This window comes from Motacilla alba, chromosome Z (assembly GCF_015832195.1).
Source record: "Motacilla alba alba isolate MOTALB_02 chromosome Z, Motacilla_alba_V1.0_pri, whole genome shotgun sequence".
Taxonomy (NCBI): Eukaryota; Metazoa; Chordata; class Aves; order Passeriformes; family Motacillidae; genus Motacilla; species Motacilla alba.
In genome coordinates, this window is record NC_052046.1 from 49766130 (window position 1) to 49785923 (window position 19794).

At 40.4% G+C, this 19794-nt stretch overlaps 1 protein-coding gene across 11 annotated transcripts in view; it reads right to left on the bottom strand.

Moving 5' to 3' along the window:
- Positions 1–1919: 1919 nt before the first annotated feature.
- The window catches only part of LOC119696000 (aminopeptidase O (putative)), a 172489-nt gene continuing 154614 nt past the window's right edge, over positions 1920–19794 (bottom strand). For 7 of the 11 annotated variants that reach the window (XM_038125423.1, XM_038125420.1, XM_038125416.1 and 4 more), the window contains 3 exons: positions 8383–8469; positions 5635–5779; positions 1920–2741 (listed from right to left, as the gene is read on the bottom strand). In XM_038125423.1, coding sequence (XP_037981351.1) covers positions 5639–5779; positions 8383–8469 — 228 coding nt within the window. In that variant the 3' untranslated portion in view covers positions 1920–2741; positions 5635–5638. Of the gene's footprint in view, positions 3771–5099; positions 5780–8382; positions 8470–19794 lie in introns of all 11 variants that reach the window. The other 4 variants (XR_005255474.1, XR_005255473.1, XM_038125415.1 and 1 more) reach the window with 4 other exon arrangements.

Consider the following 19794-nt stretch of genomic DNA (forward strand, 5'->3'; position numbering starts at 1 on the left):
GGAAGGGATGAGCGTGAGACTGAGCATGTCTGCAGAGGATACAAAACTGGGAGGAGCTGTTGACTCCCTGGAGGGCAGGGACCGGCCCTGCAGAGAGACCTCCACAAATCAGGGGTCTGGGCAATCGCCAACCATGTGCAGTCCACCAGGGGAAAGTGCTGGATTCTGCATCGGGGATGGGGCACCCTGGATGTATGGACAGACAAGGAAATGAGATACTGGAAAGCAGTGCCATGGAAAGGGACCTGGGGGTCCTGGCAAGTTGAACATGGGTCAGCAGTGCCCTGGCAGCCAGGAGGGCCAACCCTGTCCTGGGGTGCATCAGGCACAGCATGGCCAGCTGGGCAAGGGAGGGGATTGTCCTGCTCTGCTCGGAGCTGGGGCAGCCTCACCTCGAGTGCTGGGGGCTGGTTTGCTATACGAGCAGCAGCTGAGGCCACTTGGTCTGTTCAGCCCAGAGGAGACTGAGGGGAGCCCTCATTGCAGGTACAACTTCATCATGAGGGGAAGAGGAGGGGCAGGCACTGATCTCTGCTCTGTGGTGACCAGTGACAGTACCTGAGGGAATGGCCTGAAGTTGTTTCAGGGGAGGTTTAGACTGGACATTTGAAAAAGGTTCTTCCCCCAGAGGTTGTTTGGGCACTGGAAAGTGGTCACAGCCTGACAAGAGTTCAAGAAGCATTTGGACAGCGCTCTCAGGCACACATGGTGTGACTCTTGGGGCTGGTGCTGTGCAGGGTCAGGAGTTGAATTCAATAATTTTTGTGGGTCTCTTCCAACTCATCTTATTCTGTGATTCTGTAAATAATTATATGGTTCCCTTCCAATCCTTTTTACATGATTCAGAAGGATTTTAACCTAAGGGTAATGTTTATGTCATGTTAATGACCCAACTAAACAATAAATATGTGAGTCTCCTCTGCTCTCTGACGAGTTATAGTAACCATAACTGTTCAATTCCAGCTTCAGCATTCTTAATCTGGAGCCTCATTCTATATCACAATGCTTGGATTAGCAACAAAAGGCCCCATAAGCCTGATAAAGGGCCAGGACTGACACCTCTTTGTCATCTTTTAGGTTTTTTGGTGTTTGTGTTTTATCTTGTGTTCCTTTTTTCAGTTTCTACCATGCATGATGGGTCATGACATTGTAGTGTTGGGAAATGTTCAAGTTAATAGTGCTGAAGCAGACTGTAAGAGCTGTAGCAAACAAAACAAATTACTGCTGTGCTCAGTATTAAAAAAAAAAAAAGGCAAATAGATTGTTTTGAAAGAAGAAAATTTTGGTGCTATTTTAAAAAGCATGCAGTATCTTACTTGCCCTGTAGCTTTAACAGTACTGATTACAAAGAGGCCTACAATGTATTTAATTTCTGCATATTTTGTGCAGGAATCTTATCCAGCTCTGCATTTTTTCCTTACACAATGAAAAAGGCAAAAAGCAAGCCGGTTTCCTTTGCTGGCCTTTGCAGAAAAATCTGTGAAATGAAGCGTAACTCTGTTATGAATGGGATCCTGTAATAACTACGTCTGTGAGAGTCACTACATTAGAAGTCATTGTGGTGTCTCAGTGCCTTCTTGGACAATTTCCTAACTCTTGCTGCATTTGAAAGAACTTGCTGAGTATCCCTTAATTCAGGTTTTGACACTGTATGCCTGCAAAGGGGGAGGTCAGAAAATGTGGTGACATGAAAAGGAACTGTACTCTTTGTACTGAAGACAATGTTGAGGCAGGCTTTTACTTTAGATTCTGAGCCTAAGAACTTTTAAAAAGTACCCCATTTATTTTTTTCTCATTAACATCCCTTAAGTGATGAGTTCCAGGTTCTTTTCTCCTGCTACAAAAGAAGGAATGAAGTCATTCTTCTTCCCATGTTTTTAAATTAATGTTGAACCACAGTGCAATGGAAAGACTGTATCTACTTGAAAAACAAATAATTTATTTTGATAATTTTATTATTATCAAAGAGGATTTGATATAAAACAATAGAGTACAAGGGAAATAACTTCACAGATTTTTATGGTTTAAATTCTCACTCTCTGAAAGTAACAATTAAGATGTCTTCTAAAAATGTAGAGATTCACTGATCAGGAAAGAAGAGATACACTTGACATATCATTGCAAAAGAAGTATCACAAGGGTATGAAAGACACTTTCAGAAAATGGGAGGACTGACATTTTTTGTAAAATTTAACCTAAACATGACAGAGAGAGCATGATGATCTTTGTTTTTTCTTCAGTCCCATCCCATCACCAGGATGATGGCAAGTAACTTTCCATAGTTGATTTCTGCTTCTATCTAATCTTACAAGCCCCAGCCCCTGCTGATTTTTTACTGAGGTTTTATAAATATGACATAAAAATTACAAACAAAATTTTAATTACACAACACAGTTTCATCCATTTTCAGAATGTCCAAATTAATAAAGTTGTTAAAATCAAGAATCTTTGGCATCTGCAATCCAGAATGATTGTATTACCAAAGCACAAGGATAAATCCCAAAATTCTTGTATCAAAGAATTACCTAGAGCCAGAGTAACACGTGTGTGTGTGTAGTTTGTCTTGTGTGCATGTGTTCTCAGTTACAGTGGACCTCTAGAAATACAGAAAGGTAAATATTTCTGTCAGCTGATTGTTTTAGCAGTCACATAATCCTTCCTTTGATGTCCTGGGTCAATGAAATCCTAGTACCATCGGGGTTTAGTAGAAGATCTATTAAAAGAGTTGTCTGTGATCTTTCCTGCAACGGAAACAGCATTTAAAGTTATTACTCTGTCACAATGAAGGAATATCTGTGCTTTTTTGATTGCCCCAGCTTTTCAAATTGAGTTATATTTTAGGTTACCAGTAGAGTGTAACTGTAGCTACAGAGTTAACAATGATCTCTTTAGCTTCCTAAAGCTAACAAGGTCTGGAGAAGACAGGGAGGGATCCATGGTGGAAGCACTAACTCTCTTGGTTATTAGCAGGTTACTCTGAAAATAATGTTGGAGGCAAGTTACCAGAGCAATACTGTGTGATGTGCTACATATCCACATACCTTCTCATCTTTAGCCAACAGTCCTCTTAAACAGTACTGAGGTAGCTTTTCCACCTTAGGCCATTTAGTGTCTAACATCAGGATATCATAATGTGTACTGATTCATTTTTTGAGAGAAAACAGCAACAACATTTCTCAAAGGCTCTTAGGAAAGGTACATCTTGTTTTTTGCTCTAGGGCTCGACTCCTGTTCCTGCTGAACTGAGCCAGTGTGTAAAATCAGAACTGATATCAGCTCAGTAGGCACCGGAGGACGGGTCCATCAACAGCCTGGAACAACAGCAGCAGCTGTAAGTTGTTTCCGACTGGAGCTGCCACCATTTCCTGCAAACGACACACAGTGCTAAGCTAAAACTGCAGAGAGGATCATGACAGCATCCATTAAAGAGAAGACTATAAAACAAAAGCTTTATTGACAATTTCAGGTTAAAGTCACAAACATTATTTCCTCTGACCTTTAGGAAAGCATGGTAACCAAATTACTGTAGGCAATGCCTTACATTTGCAGTCAGACTGAGAACTTAAGGAGCACTGTTTATTCTCAACTAGAACTAAAAGTCTTTGGTCCTTCCCAGGTTGCCTCTGCCTCTTATTCTCCATACACTGAACCTTGGACACATGCATTCATCACAAATCTGTCCGTTCAGCAGCAAGGGATCTCAGCCAGCAAACTCTCTCTGCCCTGCAGAGAGTCTCCTCTCCCTTCTCTTCAGGTGCAGAACTTAGCCACTGTGAACAAAGAGGAAAACAATCACTGTTCACCAATCAGCTAAGCTCTGCACCTCACCAGAGAGATCTTGGTCTCAGCAGAGATAGTTTTCGGAGGAGGTTCTTCCATGATGCTCTGCTGCTTTCCTCTGGTTTTGGTGGGTTTGGGGGTTTGTTTCTCTCTCCCTCTCTCAATTTTTTTTTTTTTTGTGTGTGTGTGTGTATATATGGGTTTTTGTTTGTTTGTTTGATAGATGGAGAGGATTCCACGCTGTGTGCCCATCAGACCGTTAATGGTGAGTTTCATGTTAGCAGCTGTGGTCATGGCTGCGTGGTAATCCCTGGCAATGTGATTTTAATTGTAAGTCACAAATCATCATGCCAGGAACCCAAACAGCCATAACATTAAAAGAAAGCTATGTAGTCACACAGAGTATTGTACTCAGTATCTTTAGATTTTATGTTATAGCTAACCATGCCCTTCCACTCTGTCTATAAAATCAAATTCTAGACTATTGCTAACACCTGCATACCATATAATTTTCCTGTGCTAGATACTTACCATCAGAAACTTGCAGGAATTTTGATTTTATTATTTCTGGCCTTCAGACACTTGAAGACACCTACCAGATTAAGATTAAGAACTGTTGAACATAACTCAAATTCCTGTGAGTCCTTGATAATTGGGATAATTGGGAGTACACAAGTGTCTCTTTAACCCTAACTGTTTTAAAAGGTGTCTCTCCTACCCCACCACTGATATCCTGCCACTCTACAGTCTGATCCACCTTTCCCCAAAAGTTTTCTTGGCAGGCACAGTTCTATACAGAAGAACTACATGGCTTTTCATAATCAAACTTGCTTTCATAGTATCTTCATTGGGTGTATTTCATATAAACATAGCAAAAAACCACTACAAAATCAAGTGGAACTCACAGTCAAATACTGCTAGAACAGAAGAAAATTAAGGTTTTTGCTTGGTATCAATTGGGTGACAATGTTTTTGCTAAATTAGAAGCCTGAATTTTGATATCACAAATCAGCTGTAAAGTTTTGTGAACAACCATGGCAATCAGTCTGTTGGATGAGTTACATGAATAACCAAAAAATACTGTACTCAAAGAAACTTTCATACAAATCTTAATGGGTTATGGTTAAACATGCATGTGCAGACACTGTAAGGCTACCTCCCACTGCTCAGACAGAGAATTGGAAAGTATCTTTGCAAATTTATAGCCTACAGCAATCTTCATTCCATAAATATTTTTGCAATTCTGCTTTTTCTGGTGATTCCTCTCCTTTAATTTCATAAACAAGCTAGCTTCTTCCTGTTAAGGCTACTTTTCTTACCTCATAATCAATCTTCAAAACCTCCATACCCTTAACACAAAAAAATTTGAATTATCAGCTTGTTCTCACATGATACTTGCTTCCAAGTCCAAAGTTTCATATTTCCACTGTGGGATCAGGCTTTTTCAGAGACTATGCTGCCTGTCAAGTAAACATGCAGCTCTATTAAACAGAAATGCTCCTGGCACAATTGAAATTTTTGTAAGCAGAGTTAGGAATACAGGATGGGAAACAACTGTAAGCAGAGCCTTGCTTTCTTTGGCCATTTGGACTTACAGTTGCCTCTCGTACAGTCCATTACAACAAAGCCATTCTCCACGTTCTCCAGCTATGCCTACATGTATGTAACTCACTGCTCCCGCAGCTAGGCTTAAGAAAAAAAAAACAAGCCAACAAGATACATAACAAGAGTTATTTCTCAGCCTAAGCAGCCACAAGCTGTGTGGTATGCCACAGTTTACGATGTTCACTGAGCTCTGCATATTCTTTCTATATGAAGCAAAATCAGGGTGTTAGGATTAAAATGAAAAATCACCTTTTCAGAATAACATCTCTGCCACCACTTTGGCTGAGGATGCATCCATATGTTCTTGTGCTGCAGCAAAGCATTTCCGTGCAAGTTCTTGTTGTTTTGCATCTTCATTCACCATTAATTCACCATAGAGATACACACCCATAGCCTGAAAGAGGAACATAATTCACAAGCATCCTACCGCCAGTAATAACTAGTTAGCTGGGTTTTTGCCACTGACCCTCTAGTATTCATTTAAACTAGAAATGAAACAAAATAGACAATCCAAAACACAGAAAATACCATTTACTCTATAATGTCTATTCTCCCCTCCTTGAAGAACTAATTTTTTCTGTGTCTCTTTAGCCTAAGGACGGTTGTCTATATGCTGTGTTGACTCTGGAAAAACAGATGATTAATGTCAGAATTTTGTGTTATGGCATGACAAGAAAATTATTCCTCACTCTACTTGCCTTGCTGCTGTTAAGTTGAATACTGTTTCCTTTTACCAACTATCCGACTTTTTTCCTTATGAAAAAAGCTTCTCCTTCCTTCAACAGGATACACATTTTCTTTCAAATTGTCACGTTTACTCACATATCCACGAACAAAGACTGAAGTACTCCACTCTAAAATTCCCATTTGGCAACTCTGTAACTGGACATCAACTGAATATGGTCACATCTATGTTTGACTCCTTTTACATCAGAGAGACAGTTTAACATGCATAAATTCTGGTTGGGTATGAAGGCAGGTTTTTCCTAACTATTTATTCTGGACATAGCCACTATAAAAAAAGATAATGGGGTTCCTGTGGGGAGATCTGGGCCCCTTTGACCACTGCAAACAAAGCTCTGGCCAACTTAACAGGAAACATATTGGAGATTGTCTTTTTTTTCTGATGATACATTTTTTTCAGCTAATTACAGGAATTCAGTAAATGTTAAACTGCACTTACCAAAACAGGATTACATATGTGACAAAATATTAGCAGCTTAGCATGCTGACTTTTACAAGTGTCTGGACTCTTGCAGGAGCAGGAAAATTCAGACAGCATTGAGAAAATGTAATTTTTAATGCTATTCCTCGCAATTTCTAGCATTGGCTGGTAAGCCTTAAAAACCCCTTCAGCCAGAAGAGAAATTTAAAATTTAAAAATGACTGAAGTAAAAGAAGAAAGTCCCAGAGTGTCAGGAACCTGCCAGACTCCTTGCCAATTCTCTAAGCATACTGTGACACCAAGAGAACCAAAACCTCAGATTTCCAAGGTTTGAAGCTGCAGCAAGGTCTGGCAGCCACACAAATGGCCTTGAAGCTGGGCTCCAGTTGCTCTCATTGAGAATTTCTTTAATGGTGAAATTTTCTTACTATAGGAACTACCTTCTCCACCCAGCATTAATAACTCTCCCCTAGGTCTAAACATTTATATGCAGTAAACACACTAGTGTTTTGTAGAACTTCAAAGGATTTAAACAGTCTATTTGCATTTTCCCCCAGACTTTTAAAAGTACCATGCTACATGATCAGTACAGACATGCAACTGCTCTAAATACTAATCACACCAGCTTGTTGTGCCACTAACTATACACACTGCTGAAGTAAATGAAATGAAGATTACATTAAAAAGTTGCAAAAAGTTATTTCCCTACACTGCAGAAAATGTCTTTATTTGACATAATAGCTACTCCAAATATAATGCAATTCTGTATGGTTTTATCAGCTCAAGGGTTTCCTAAAACCCGAACCCCCAGGTTCTGCTGATGCTTATCTCCATCCTTTCATTGAATATAATTATGCACAATGCATGTAACTCCTTATGAAATAATGTTATTTCGTGTCTTTTTTGTTTGTTTGTTTTAATACAGAGCTTGCCAAGAGCTCTGGGGCCTGTTTGTTGGCTGAGATATAAATAATAGGAGGTATACTTCCGAGCTAGAAGCACACATGACAAACTGCAATAATTCAATTGTGCTGTCCTGCCTGAAAGCAGAATATCCTCATTGGCTGTAAACAGCTTTGTTCATTGTCAGCATAAAAGGTAAAAGCATTAATATCTTGCCTAGATTTTAATGTATCTTCACCATTTTCTATTTTCTTAACATACATTTAAATATTTAAAATTCCTCCTAGGCAGTGAATGTCTCGATTTAATGGGCTCATAGTGAATAAAGATAAATAAAAGTGAAAATAGAAAAAGAACAAGGCAGAGATGCAATTAAAATTCTAAGTTCTCAGTGACCTAAATAAAAGGCCATAGTAAGGGAATAATGTATGTCCAGCCTTTTAATGCCTCCACAATCCTGTCTTACCATGTCTCTACCCGTGGAGGGGCTAGTATTCCCTGGATGTGCTATACTAGTTCTGGCTGTCATCTTCAAATCTGAGGTTACCACAGCACTGACTGCTTTGCACCTACCTCATTACCTGCACTGACATTCACAGCCACACCTACCTTCCTCATCCTGCAAAAGGAACCTGCTGAGAAGTATCTTCCTAGTATCACTCATATCTCTGGCTTGCATAAAACGCAAAGAGGGGGAAATTCTATCCTATTTCACCACTTGACAGAGGATTAACAGTCTTGAGGTTTAGCTGAGGTTGAATACTCCTATCCTAAGTGGCTTCCTTAAATTACAATGTTTAGGGGATCACAGAAGAAAAAGATGAATACACAGCCGAGTTTTTTACAAACTGCAGTAAGAAAATATACAAAAAATTTTTTTTCAGCATAAGGGTGTTAAAAATTCCAAATGCTTGTTAAATGTAACTTACCTGATCCTCTCTAAGGAATCTCTCAATGTCTCCATACCCAGGCTCATATTTGTGTTTAATGACAAGTTCACACCACCGATGACGAACCTTTGGAAAGAAAAATAAAACTAGGTAAAAAACAAATGAACAAACAAACAAACAACCCCCTGTATTCTGCCTGAGTGTTGATAATGTATCTGTACCAGTTTGGCTTTTTCATCTTTGTTGGGTTTGTGTCTCTTGGCAGGTTGCAGCCTGACAAGTCAGTCAGCTGGACAGAGGAGACACAAGTTCTGCGCCCCTCAGCGTGGGCTTTAGACACCCAGGATGCTCAAAGACTAACTCCTGATTCTATGCTAGAAACTAACCCAGATCCTGGCACACATCTGCAGCATCTTCACTGCCACTGTTTCCAGTCTTGACTTTCTTCCTTTTAAATTAGGCTAGATGTTATTTCTTTCATATTGTCAAAACGGGGTCATGAGGGGTGGCAGGAAACAGAGATTACCACTGCAAAGATCTGGAGAAGTCACAAAATATAACTGATAATATCCCCTATTTAAGTGTATCCTACAAGATATCATATCATTAAGAAAGCTTAAATGTAATTCTGTACCAATGTTAAATCCATGCCAAAAGGACAAAAGTTAGATATCAACCCATGAAACAGGGAACTTCCACTTAAATTAATCAATTTTGCTACTAACAGATTTTAAGCACTTTCTTAAGCATTTAAAATTCATCTGCATTTGAAAAGCTGTCATGCTGTTCTACCAACACACATTGATAAAAACAGTTATTGACACACTATAACAAAGTTTTCAAGCAAATTACAACTGAAAAAAATGTTTTTACTTAACTAGTATGAACATGAATTACATGTATGTTGTCTTTACATTTTTCACTTTGTTCTTAGCCACTCTTGTGGCCTAAGTGTCATCTTACTCTCCAGTAAGGCTTTCCTGACTGCAGGCAGTGATCAGCCTAACATTTTATATTCCATTAGCAATTCAGCACTGATAGTAAAGGAAAACAGTTAAGGGGAATAACTCCCAATGCTTCTGTTTCAGTCTTTTACCATCTCAAAAGACAGGGCACCTAATGAAAATCACCTTTCACAGTAAGAGTGAAATGTAAGCAGTTTTATTAGTTTTCGAAACTGAGTCCAAATTGTGCTTATATCAAGTAACCATACACCTCTCCTATGTGTAAGATGAGTTAAGCAAACAATATAAACACATTTAAAAGACTGTAGATACACTTTACTCTGCAGATTCTTCCATATATAACAAACAATCCAAACAGAATTCCTAATGTATTCTGATAGCAACAATGAGAAACATGAGGAGAAAGGGTCTGTTGTCCCCTCCTGTGATCACTGCTCTTCTACATCTCATGATCCAGCAGTTACAGCACTTACCCAGGAGGTAGGCAATCAAGTGCAGCTTCTGTGGCTGCTCATAACCTCAAACTGTGCCTTCAGTGAGAATATTTCAACAGCAGGGATGGGGCTGTCTTTATATCTCCTGGTGCTCCTGGTGGAGCTGTTATTTCCCCTGCAGTTATTAAAGTATTTCTTGATGTAAAGGTGGAGTCACAAGACTTAAGGGCTTACATTTCTGAGCACTCTTTGTAACAAGTGCAACCCCTGTAGCTGCATTGAGAGCAGAACAGAAGGTTTCTCTGGTGAAGGTGAAGGCGTTCATGTGGTCTTACTTCCTGACATATTAACATCACATATGACTGGCACTGCATCACGGCCTGAGCATCTGAATTCCAATGGCTTTGGAAAACACAGAACTAAGCTGTGCCTGTTCCCTTAACTGTTCCTTCCTCCATATGGTTTCTGTCCTTGGCAACCAACATTTATTCAAATAGTTAAAAAGAAAAATATTTATTTGTTGAGTAAGATCTGAGACAGCACACACTTTTCTTTCTCTCTTTTGCCTTTTTCCCTTTCTTTCCCAGGGTGAGTATAAACCCCAGCACATTCCCAGACCTGAAACGCTGGCACTTTGCCAGCTGGGGCAGGAGCAGCATGCCTCTTATCCTCAGATTACATATTTGCCTCCTGTCTGCCCCAAATATTCCCGTGGCAGTTCTCCTGCAGGAGAACCAATGGCTGCTGAAGGGCCTGTGAAACCATCAGCTCAGTTAGTCTTGCTCTCTGACTTGTGCAAGACCCCAGAAAGCAGAGCACAGAAACCAAAGCTGGCTCCAAGTGCAAGAGGGGCAGGGGGCCTTGCACTATGTGGACTGAAATGTACTGGTTACATTCCTGCCCCCTGCACCATATGGTGTGTAGACAGCCGTGCTGCCCAAACTGCAGCTAGAACAGTTTCTCAGACACATGAACTATAAAGAAGGAATGTTTCTGTGATACTCCGTAGCTGTAAGGCTGATTCCACAAACATAAGAATTTTAGTCACATACGAGTAGGATGCAAAAAAAAACCCGCAGTTCCCAGCGTCTCATCAAATGCTCAGAGTGGCAAGAGCAAAATGGGCCCCACAGCTTCACAGCCTAATGAATGACTCATATGTGAACAGGCATTTTCAACAAAGCAGTTTCAAAAGGAAATTTTGAAAACCAAGTTGGTTGTGGTCAGACTGGGCTAACCATACCACATCCTGTGCATGCTCTTCTTGGCTTTTCTTTTCCTCCCGGGAGCAAATATTCAGTGGCAAAAATAAGAATTCATTAGTTCTCTCGCAGTTTTCTCTCTGCACGTTTCTCTGTGCTCTTCTACAGTTCAGAGATTCACAGCATATGTCGTTTTGGCTGGTTATATCATAAACAATATAAACTAAACCTGAAAAGTAATTTACAGCAATCCATCCTGTTATTGCTGGCAGAAAGCACAGAGGACTTTGCTGGATCTGAAGCAACACCTTTAACTGCTCACCCACCCACGCACACTCTTACTGGTTTGGCAGCTGCAAGGACCCACATGCTGATATTGGAATTTAAATTTATTTTCGCAGCCTGCAATACCAGGGTGAGAGCTATTCTCCCAAGTCCAGGACTGATGGCTGGCACTCCCAAGGATGAGGAAAAGTAGGGCAGAGGAGTGATGGAGGCCTGCTGACATGTCAGGTTCCTTGTGGATGGACTCTCATTGCTTGGAAATTGTTTTGTCCTCCCACCCTGCTTTTGGAGATGGTGGGGGTCTCTCCACTGCCAGGTTTTTAAGCATGTTTTTTTAATGCAGTACTCATATTAGTAGTACATTTCTGAGGTACAGTCCAGTAACATGAAGACAGAGAGACTCAATGTTTCAGGTACAAAAATTAATTTTCATAAGTACCAGCAATATTGAGATCTAAGTATTGGCACGTATCTACATGAAACATTGTGAAGGGATGCTACTGCCAGACAGCAGAGTCCCAAATATAGGAGCAGTAGCTTATACAAATAATTCTGGGAGCCTCATAATATATTTTAATTTCATTTTTAAGAAAAAATACACAGTATTGCACAATATTGTTTGTAACTCAAAAATACCTGCATTTGGACAGCTCAGTGGAAGATACCAAGACCAAAATTTTGCTTGCTCTGTTTTCTGACAATGCAAGCTGCTGCATGAGATTATTTGGGGGGGGGGGGGGGGGGGGGGGGGGGGGGGAAGTACATAAAATATTCTAATAATCCAGCTCTGAGGCAGTCCCTTTAACAACCTGGGCCAAGACCTTTTGGGAAACAGTGCTTGAAACTGACAGACTAAAGCCATGTAAGGTACCAAACATATGGCTTGACTTTCAAAAGAAAAGCTCCCAGTGACATACCTACCTGAGAAAAAATATTTTAAAAGATATTTTGAACATGTCTTAAAATTAAAGAGATGCTGACTGTTTCTGACCCAGGTGATAAATTCTTTTGCCTAATCCATGTTCTTCTCCCCTGGCTCACACAATCACAGAATCATGGAATCCCAGAATGGAATTTGTAGAAAAGGACTTTAAGAATGATGTAGTTTCAACCTGCCTGCCATGGCAGGGATACTTTCCACTAGATCAGGTAGCTCAAAGCCCCATGCAACCTTGGTGTTGGATGGGGCAACTTCCACAGAAGGGGAAATTTTTAAGGGAAACCTGTTCCAGTGTCTGTCCATTTTCAGAGTAAAGAAGTTTTTCTAATGTCTAATCTAAGGCTACTCTGAGTTTAAAGCCATTCCCCCTTGTCCTGTCACTATATGCTCTTGCAATAGTCCCTCTCCATCTTTCTTACAGGCTCCCTTCAGGCACAGGATGGCTGCAATTAGGTCACTCCTTCTCTTCACCAGGCTGAACGATCTCAATTCTTTGGCCTTTCCTCACATGAATCACAGAATCTCACAGAATCACAGCTGAGTTGGAAAGAACCCTTAAGGATAACTGAGTCCAATTCTCAGAGTTGTATACAAGCAAAAAAAAAAAAAAAAAAAAAAAAAAAAAAAAAAAAAAAAAAAAAAATTACTTCTGAGGTCTACCCATAAGATTTAGAACACAAGTAATTTAAACCATGCCTTTATTAAAGGGAGAAAAAAGTTTGACTTTACTAAGCCTTTGGTCTGCAGAATGCGAGTCTAGCTCCAGGGAAAATTAGTACATTTTGCTAATAGCTGGATCCAATTTAAAAGGCACCATAAGACAACAAATCTAAATCACAAAGCAAAAGCAACCTACTTAAAATATCTTAGAAAATAAGACTATTTGAAATAGAGTAAGAGCTATTGTCCAACAAAGTGAAACCTTTATTAAAGGTACCGGGCATCTGTGATCTTTACCAAATACAGGTTCAGACTCTATTGAAAAAATTATTTGAATAACATGACTCTTTTTAAAGAGTCTCAGAGGTCAGACTCCAGTCTAATTCACAGAGGAAAAAAACAGATTTTTTTTTCAAATAACAAAGCTATGCAACAACAGATTGATTTTGATTAACAATAAGGAAGCATTCCAGAGCACCTGAATGTTGCTCTGTTCCATCTGAAAGCATTTATCACCAGTCTCTTCCTATCTACAGATAAATTGGATTCAAATACTAGATCATCTGCCTACCTAATTAAGGAACAAATGTTGCCAGACAATATTTAAACTTAAAAACAGGTTTTACAGTTGTTTAGCATGGAAGAATTGCAGTTTAAGAATTGCCAATTTTGCAGTGCATTTAATGACTTTTTTCCCCCTCTATCTTAGCTGAAATAGTTATTCTTTAATACACCAGTGACTTTTCATTCTATATAGTCTGAATTTCAAGTGGGCACTCCTATCTTTTATGCCATAGTAAACACAGACTTTAGAAGGTGAATTTGATTTCACTGAAGCTTGTGCAAGTGAGGGATGCTGAGGCAGCTCACCAGGAGCAATGAAATAGCTTTTTGTGTTACAACTGTGTTGACAGACTATCAGTTTGGCAATCTGAAAAAGTGTACTCAAAGAGCCAAAAAACCTACTGGATGCAACCAGAATGGATTAATCATTTTTACAAGGATTCTATAATTGTGATTATTGTGTTTGCCAAGGGTTTGTCAGGAGACTGAGTAAAGAAGCCATCTATCAGCTTAAATTCGTTTTGTTTTAGACTAAAAATTGGACTTTTCATAGTCTAAGTTTTATCTCATGTCTTGTAGCGCTTGCTCTGCCAGTATTGCAGAGCCCAAAGAATCTAAAGTCCAGACACAGCACCACAGCAGCAGCAATCTTTAAAGCAAATTTTCTTCCTGAGATCCTCATGGCATCAGTGTTCAGTTAATGCTGTTTCTCACAGTGCAATGCTCTGTTTTTGCTATAAAACCCTTAATTTTCCGGAGCTATGGCCAAAATGATGATAACATTTCTAATTTTAAAAATGGCTTTTGGTAGCCTTACTCATGCTGTATTTTACTTTGAGTACTGGAATGAACCACAGTTCAGTAGCTGGACCTGAGGCAGACTGAGCTCACGGAGCTCCCCCATGCTCTGCATTTGACACCACTGATTGTATAAGCAGCTCCAGGTTGTATAGGCAGATTGTACATGCCATTCCCACCACCCTGGGCAATCTCCTTTCCTGCTGTGCAGCTCAGCATGAGTATCTCAGCCCACTGACACCCCAGAAAAAAAAAAGAAAAAAAAGCATGGTCATTCAGGAAAACCTAAGGCAGTAATGAGCTGGCAGATCAAAAGTTTGTCAGGAGCTAATGGTAATTTTGAGGAGGACTATGTAGAGGTCTAAAATAATTTAAGCGACCAGCTCATACCTGGAGTATGAGCTGGTCACTAAAAAGTCAATTAAAAGCTAATTTTAGCGGAATATCAGATATTAGATTTTTGTAATATTGGTAGCAATATTCTACTTCTGTATTTATTTTTTCTTCTTCTGATTTGTATTTCTGCAGAGATCTAGCAATTGTACTCTATGAGGAGTGCTGGAAACAATGGAGAAGGACATGTAAGTCCCATCTCTCCTTCCTTAATAGTACTGATGAAGAGCTGTAGGTGGAGCCCATACAGCAACTGCCTACATTTAGTAGCAGAAGAGAAAGAAAGGTGTGGCCCAATCAAGGTTTGAAAGGCAAATTCTGTTGCTTGGTCAATGGCAGACTGTGGGGCAGCTGGCAGCATTTGAACCTATACCTGTGTTAGTGTGCCCATGGGCCAGGCAGCATGCTTCCACAGCTGTGCAAGGCTCAAGCAGCACCAGATGCCTGCTTGAACCTTCTCACATTTATAAATGTGACTTAGACGCATGTATTTCCTTCCTGACCTTTCTCCTGTGCTCCAACCACATGCTCCTGTTTTAGCATTCACACAGTTCTAGATAACACGATGTTAAAAAGTTTATATAGTACCATATCTTTGCTCAAGAGCAACCTCATCAGCTTCCATGGGCTGTAAACATGACTCCACTTCCACCTGCAAATAAAACATGTATCTTTCCCACAGCCAGCACAGAGGCTCTTTTCTACATGACCAAGCAGAAACCAGGAATCACAAAACACGCTTCTTCAGAAAGCCCAGGCAGAGCAGCAGGCAACCTTGCTGTGATCAAAAAGGCATAGCAACCGAAGGATAGCACTTTGGGACAGGATTCACTCTTGGCAATGCAGCAAATGCTGAGGAGTTGTTTGGAGAAGACAAATGCTCTTTTTTCCCCCCACTTCAGGCTTACAGCAGAGAGCTCCCAGTTACAAACCAGACACTCTTCTCCCTATGTGGGCCCCATCTGTGATCAAGGACAGCTGTGTTGGTAGAAAAAAAAAATTTCCAAAAGAAGTCAGAAGAGGCAAGAGACTAAGAAGCCATGTCTAATCCTTTTTCAAAGGTAGCATTGGCTGTCTCTCTGTTCTGATGTCAAAGCTGTCACTGTGAATAAGAGGCTTGGTTGGGATGCCTAATTGTGTAATCTCAATGCTCTTCAGCCTGCCCCTCCTTACCCTAACAGGAGATGGATACAAAACAGGATGGTCTCTAGCTTTACAGCAAACCAACAAAGTGATGATAGGAAAATGACCCGGATAACAGATGAGGAAAAGGCCACCAGCAGCAAAGCAGTGTGACAGCTTCAACAGCACTGTCTGAGAGACCACATTGCCATGGTGCCTGAAGGCTTTTCTCACAACATGCACATTTGTGCTGCCACTGTCCCCATGCTGGGGAGAGCAGCTTCTATATCATAGTGCATGTAAGGTAAGGAAATGTTTAACACAGCATGTGAACTTACTTAATTTCAAAAACAAAGGTTTCAAAAAATAAGCCTTAATGTAAAACACAGATACACTACTTATACTGAAACCAAATGTTTCCCCTTTGCCTGCATTTTCACTACTGCCTGTTCAGCATGCTGGAGCACCAGTGCCATTCACAGCTTGCAGCAAGATGAAGATGGCAGAAAAGATGTCACCATCTGCCTTTTCAACAATTTCACTGGAGATGTGTGCTGAGCTTTGCTTTGCTGTGGTGCTGCCAGCTCTCAGGAGCAAGGCTGCCTTCTGGCTGGTAACAGAAACAATGCTTGCGCCACCTTGCCTGCTCTCCATTCTTGCTCCTTCCTTCCCCAGCAGGGTGCTCTGGTGAGGATGGCTGCATGTTTGAAGACACAGTCTGAGGGTGAGTATGGAGAGGGTGCTAGGGAGCCAGAAGATCCTGCACCTCAGAGGGAGGGAAAGGAAGACCAGGACCCAGCCTAAGGTACAGCCAGCATCAGAGGGGTACTGCAGGGGCAAGCTTCATGCTTTCAGGAAGCTAAGCCTGGCACATGTTCACATCCAAACAGAAACTTTTGCCAAAATGCAGCAACACAACTGTCTGCAATTTCCTATACGGCTCCATCCATCTTCTCTCTGACAGCCTACTGAAACACCTATCTACAATAATAGCTAGATTATGACAGAACATCAAATGGGTTGGGCGGGAAGAGACCTTAAAGATCACCTCCTTCCAACCCTCCCACCAGGGGCAGGGAGACCTTTCACTAAATCAGGTTGCTCAAAGCTTCAAACTACCTGACATTGAACACAGCCAGGGATGGGGCATCCACAGCTTCTCTGGGCAACCTGTTTCAGTGCCTCACCATCCTCACAGTAAAGAATTTCTTCCTAACAGCTAATTTAAACCTACCCTCTTTCAGTTTGAAGCTGTCACACCTTGTCCTATCCCAGCAGGATCTCTGGAATCAGCAGAAATTTATATCACCATAGCAAGCAATTAAAACACTTCTCATTACCACTGTCTCTTCTGGCTGTCTCCAGATAGAGTCTGCTTATAATTTTACCCATACAGTGTCTGCATATGTGTTTCAACATAGGTTATTTATATATGCACATAAAAGCATGCTGGACTTATAAATCCAAATGTTACAGTGGGAAAAAAGCACATAAACATATACATCTGATGTAGAAATTCAACTCTGAAGAGTTTGAGATCAAGCACACCAACAGTCTGTTACCAATTATTATCACATTATATCTCCTGTTCAGCAAAAGGAAAGGCTGCTGTAAGTATCAAGGCAACAGTAAGCTATCCCCTTTGCCTATGCTCCTCTCTCCATCCCTCTGCTTTTACCTCATCCATCTTGTAGCTAAAGATAAAAACCTTTTATCTTTGGTCTCTCAACAGTGACTGTGGTCAAAACATTTGTTATTTCCAGACAAGACTACTGTCATAGACAGAATCTGGAACTCCATATGAAAATAAGACTCAAATTCCAAGCAATGAACAATGTGGCTGCCTGCTTTTTCCATAACTTAGGTCACAGGCAGCCTATTCAGTCCATGCTCACATCCTTCTAATCTCCCATTGTTTAAAACCTGGATTTCCACTTTCAAAATAGTTACATACAAGATTTTTACTCCAAAGACCTTTTGCATCACTCTTATTCTCCCTTCTTCAATGCCCAGCAAAAATTCTTAAGTGAAAAATACATTGATTTTATAAACTCAGAAGAAATATGCTCATTCATACAATGAGAACATTTAGATTTTTCTCTCTGATTGACATTTTTTAGTCATCTTCTCCACTTCTTTTATTCCGTGCTTCTGGAATACAGTGATAGTTGTTGCTTAGGACAATGGTTACACCACACGGAACACAACAAAATTCCTCTTCTTTCTCAGGACACTGCAACTCCAAATGGCACAAGGGTTGAAAGCAGGACAGCAGACTTTACCCAAATGTATTAAGTCAGTGACTCAGTGATGGACTCTTATCTGTGTGGTTAAGAAATTATGTCAGAACCTGGACCTTTGAATTGTCCTGCTTCTTGAAGTATTTAGACCTCACAGGGCACAGCAGATTTTTTCCAAATTGTGGTCCTATTCAGGCATACCCTGCATCTGCAGCCTGCCTTCAAACAGGAATGAGAAGTATTAGATGAGCTATTTGGATAAAGTCTCAAAATAAGTTTATTTTAAATAAAAATATTTTCAGATTGTTTTTCAGAATTAAAAACCAAAACAAGCCAACCAAAAAACCTCCCAAAGAAAGCAAACCTCAGAGGAACATCCCTACTACTGACAGCTAGGGGATTTTGTTTGTATTTTAGAACTACCCCCTCTTTGTCATGGGCACTATTCCAGTGATCTCATATATATTTCCAAATCGTGTAACTTTTTAAATTTCATAACAAAGGCAGGTGGTTTGTATCACAGCACTGGGTTTATATTGCCTGACAAAGAAATACTGAGTAAAACTTTATGTAGAGCAATTGCATCCAATTCAGAAAACCTTTAGGACTGAGTTCAGAAGCCCAGAGGACTCCACCACTTCATTCTCCTTGCTGGACATAGAATTATCTCCAATCCCTTCCTCCACAGATTATTTGAAAAAGCAGTTAAAAAATGCCAAACTAACCCAGTTGCATATTTGGTTCCCTCCTACCATCAGCTCCTCTTCTTTCCAAGTTTCGCTAAATTTCTGGACTGCCACACAGAGGAAATTCAGTTCAAAACTGGTTAGAAAAATTGGGCGATAAGTGAACAGCACCAGTATGGCAGCAGTCAGGGCACAAAAACTCCTACTCATGCCACCCAGCAGCCACTGAGATCACTTGGAAAAAACATGTTGCTGTTAGCTCCTGGAGGGGTGTGGGACTAGGAGTGCTGACTGGTTGAAAGCTATTTCCAGTGCTCCATAAATCTCGTGTTCTGATCATGCCCTTCAGCAAATGCTGATGGAGGGATTTTCTGTTCTTCTCAAGTGGCTGGAAAAGTCCCCCTACTTTGCATGTGGAAACAAAACAAACTCAAATTATAACTACTCAAAATTATCCTTCAGACAGTCTTCAGACAAATTTACTTCAACACATCCACTCAGTCACAATGGGCACATGAACCAGAGCGAGTCTCATGGCAGGACTTCCATGGCTGTCACTGGAAGCGTTTTTCCCTCATCTTGTTCCAATTTTCTTAGCTTAGAATTTTGGACCTCATCTTTGGGAAGCAAGTGCCACCTTCCTAAAAGCTACCTTTTTCCAAGCTCCTTTCATTCGGAAAAAGATCCAACTCCTGCAAATGCACCCTATCTTAACTAAAAGCTATCTTAACCAATATCAATACCAATACTGTCTGTGCCAAAGAGCCTGCAAATCGCATTTAGATGCAACATGAACAAGAACATGAAACAGAGTGAAGACTTAAATTTTGTCAAGATCACAGAGAACATTTTGCAAGTGGCTGTGGCTTCAGTCAACATTATCTATCAGCAAAGAGGACAGTCTACAATATACACCCTGATATTAGCCCTGTTTCTAGTGAAAACAGGAAGGGCTTTCTATGACAGAGATATATTCTTTGCAATTTGCATAAGGAAGCAGGAGAAGCAGACCAGGGAAAAAACAGTATTTCTGTGAGGATGTGTTTGTAAAACATCAGACTGATAATAGTAAAGAGATTTCACTTTGTGAAAACATACATTTCTTCTTTCTTTTCCATTTAATTAAAGTACTGCCTCAGTAATGGTTGGGTGTACAAACCTC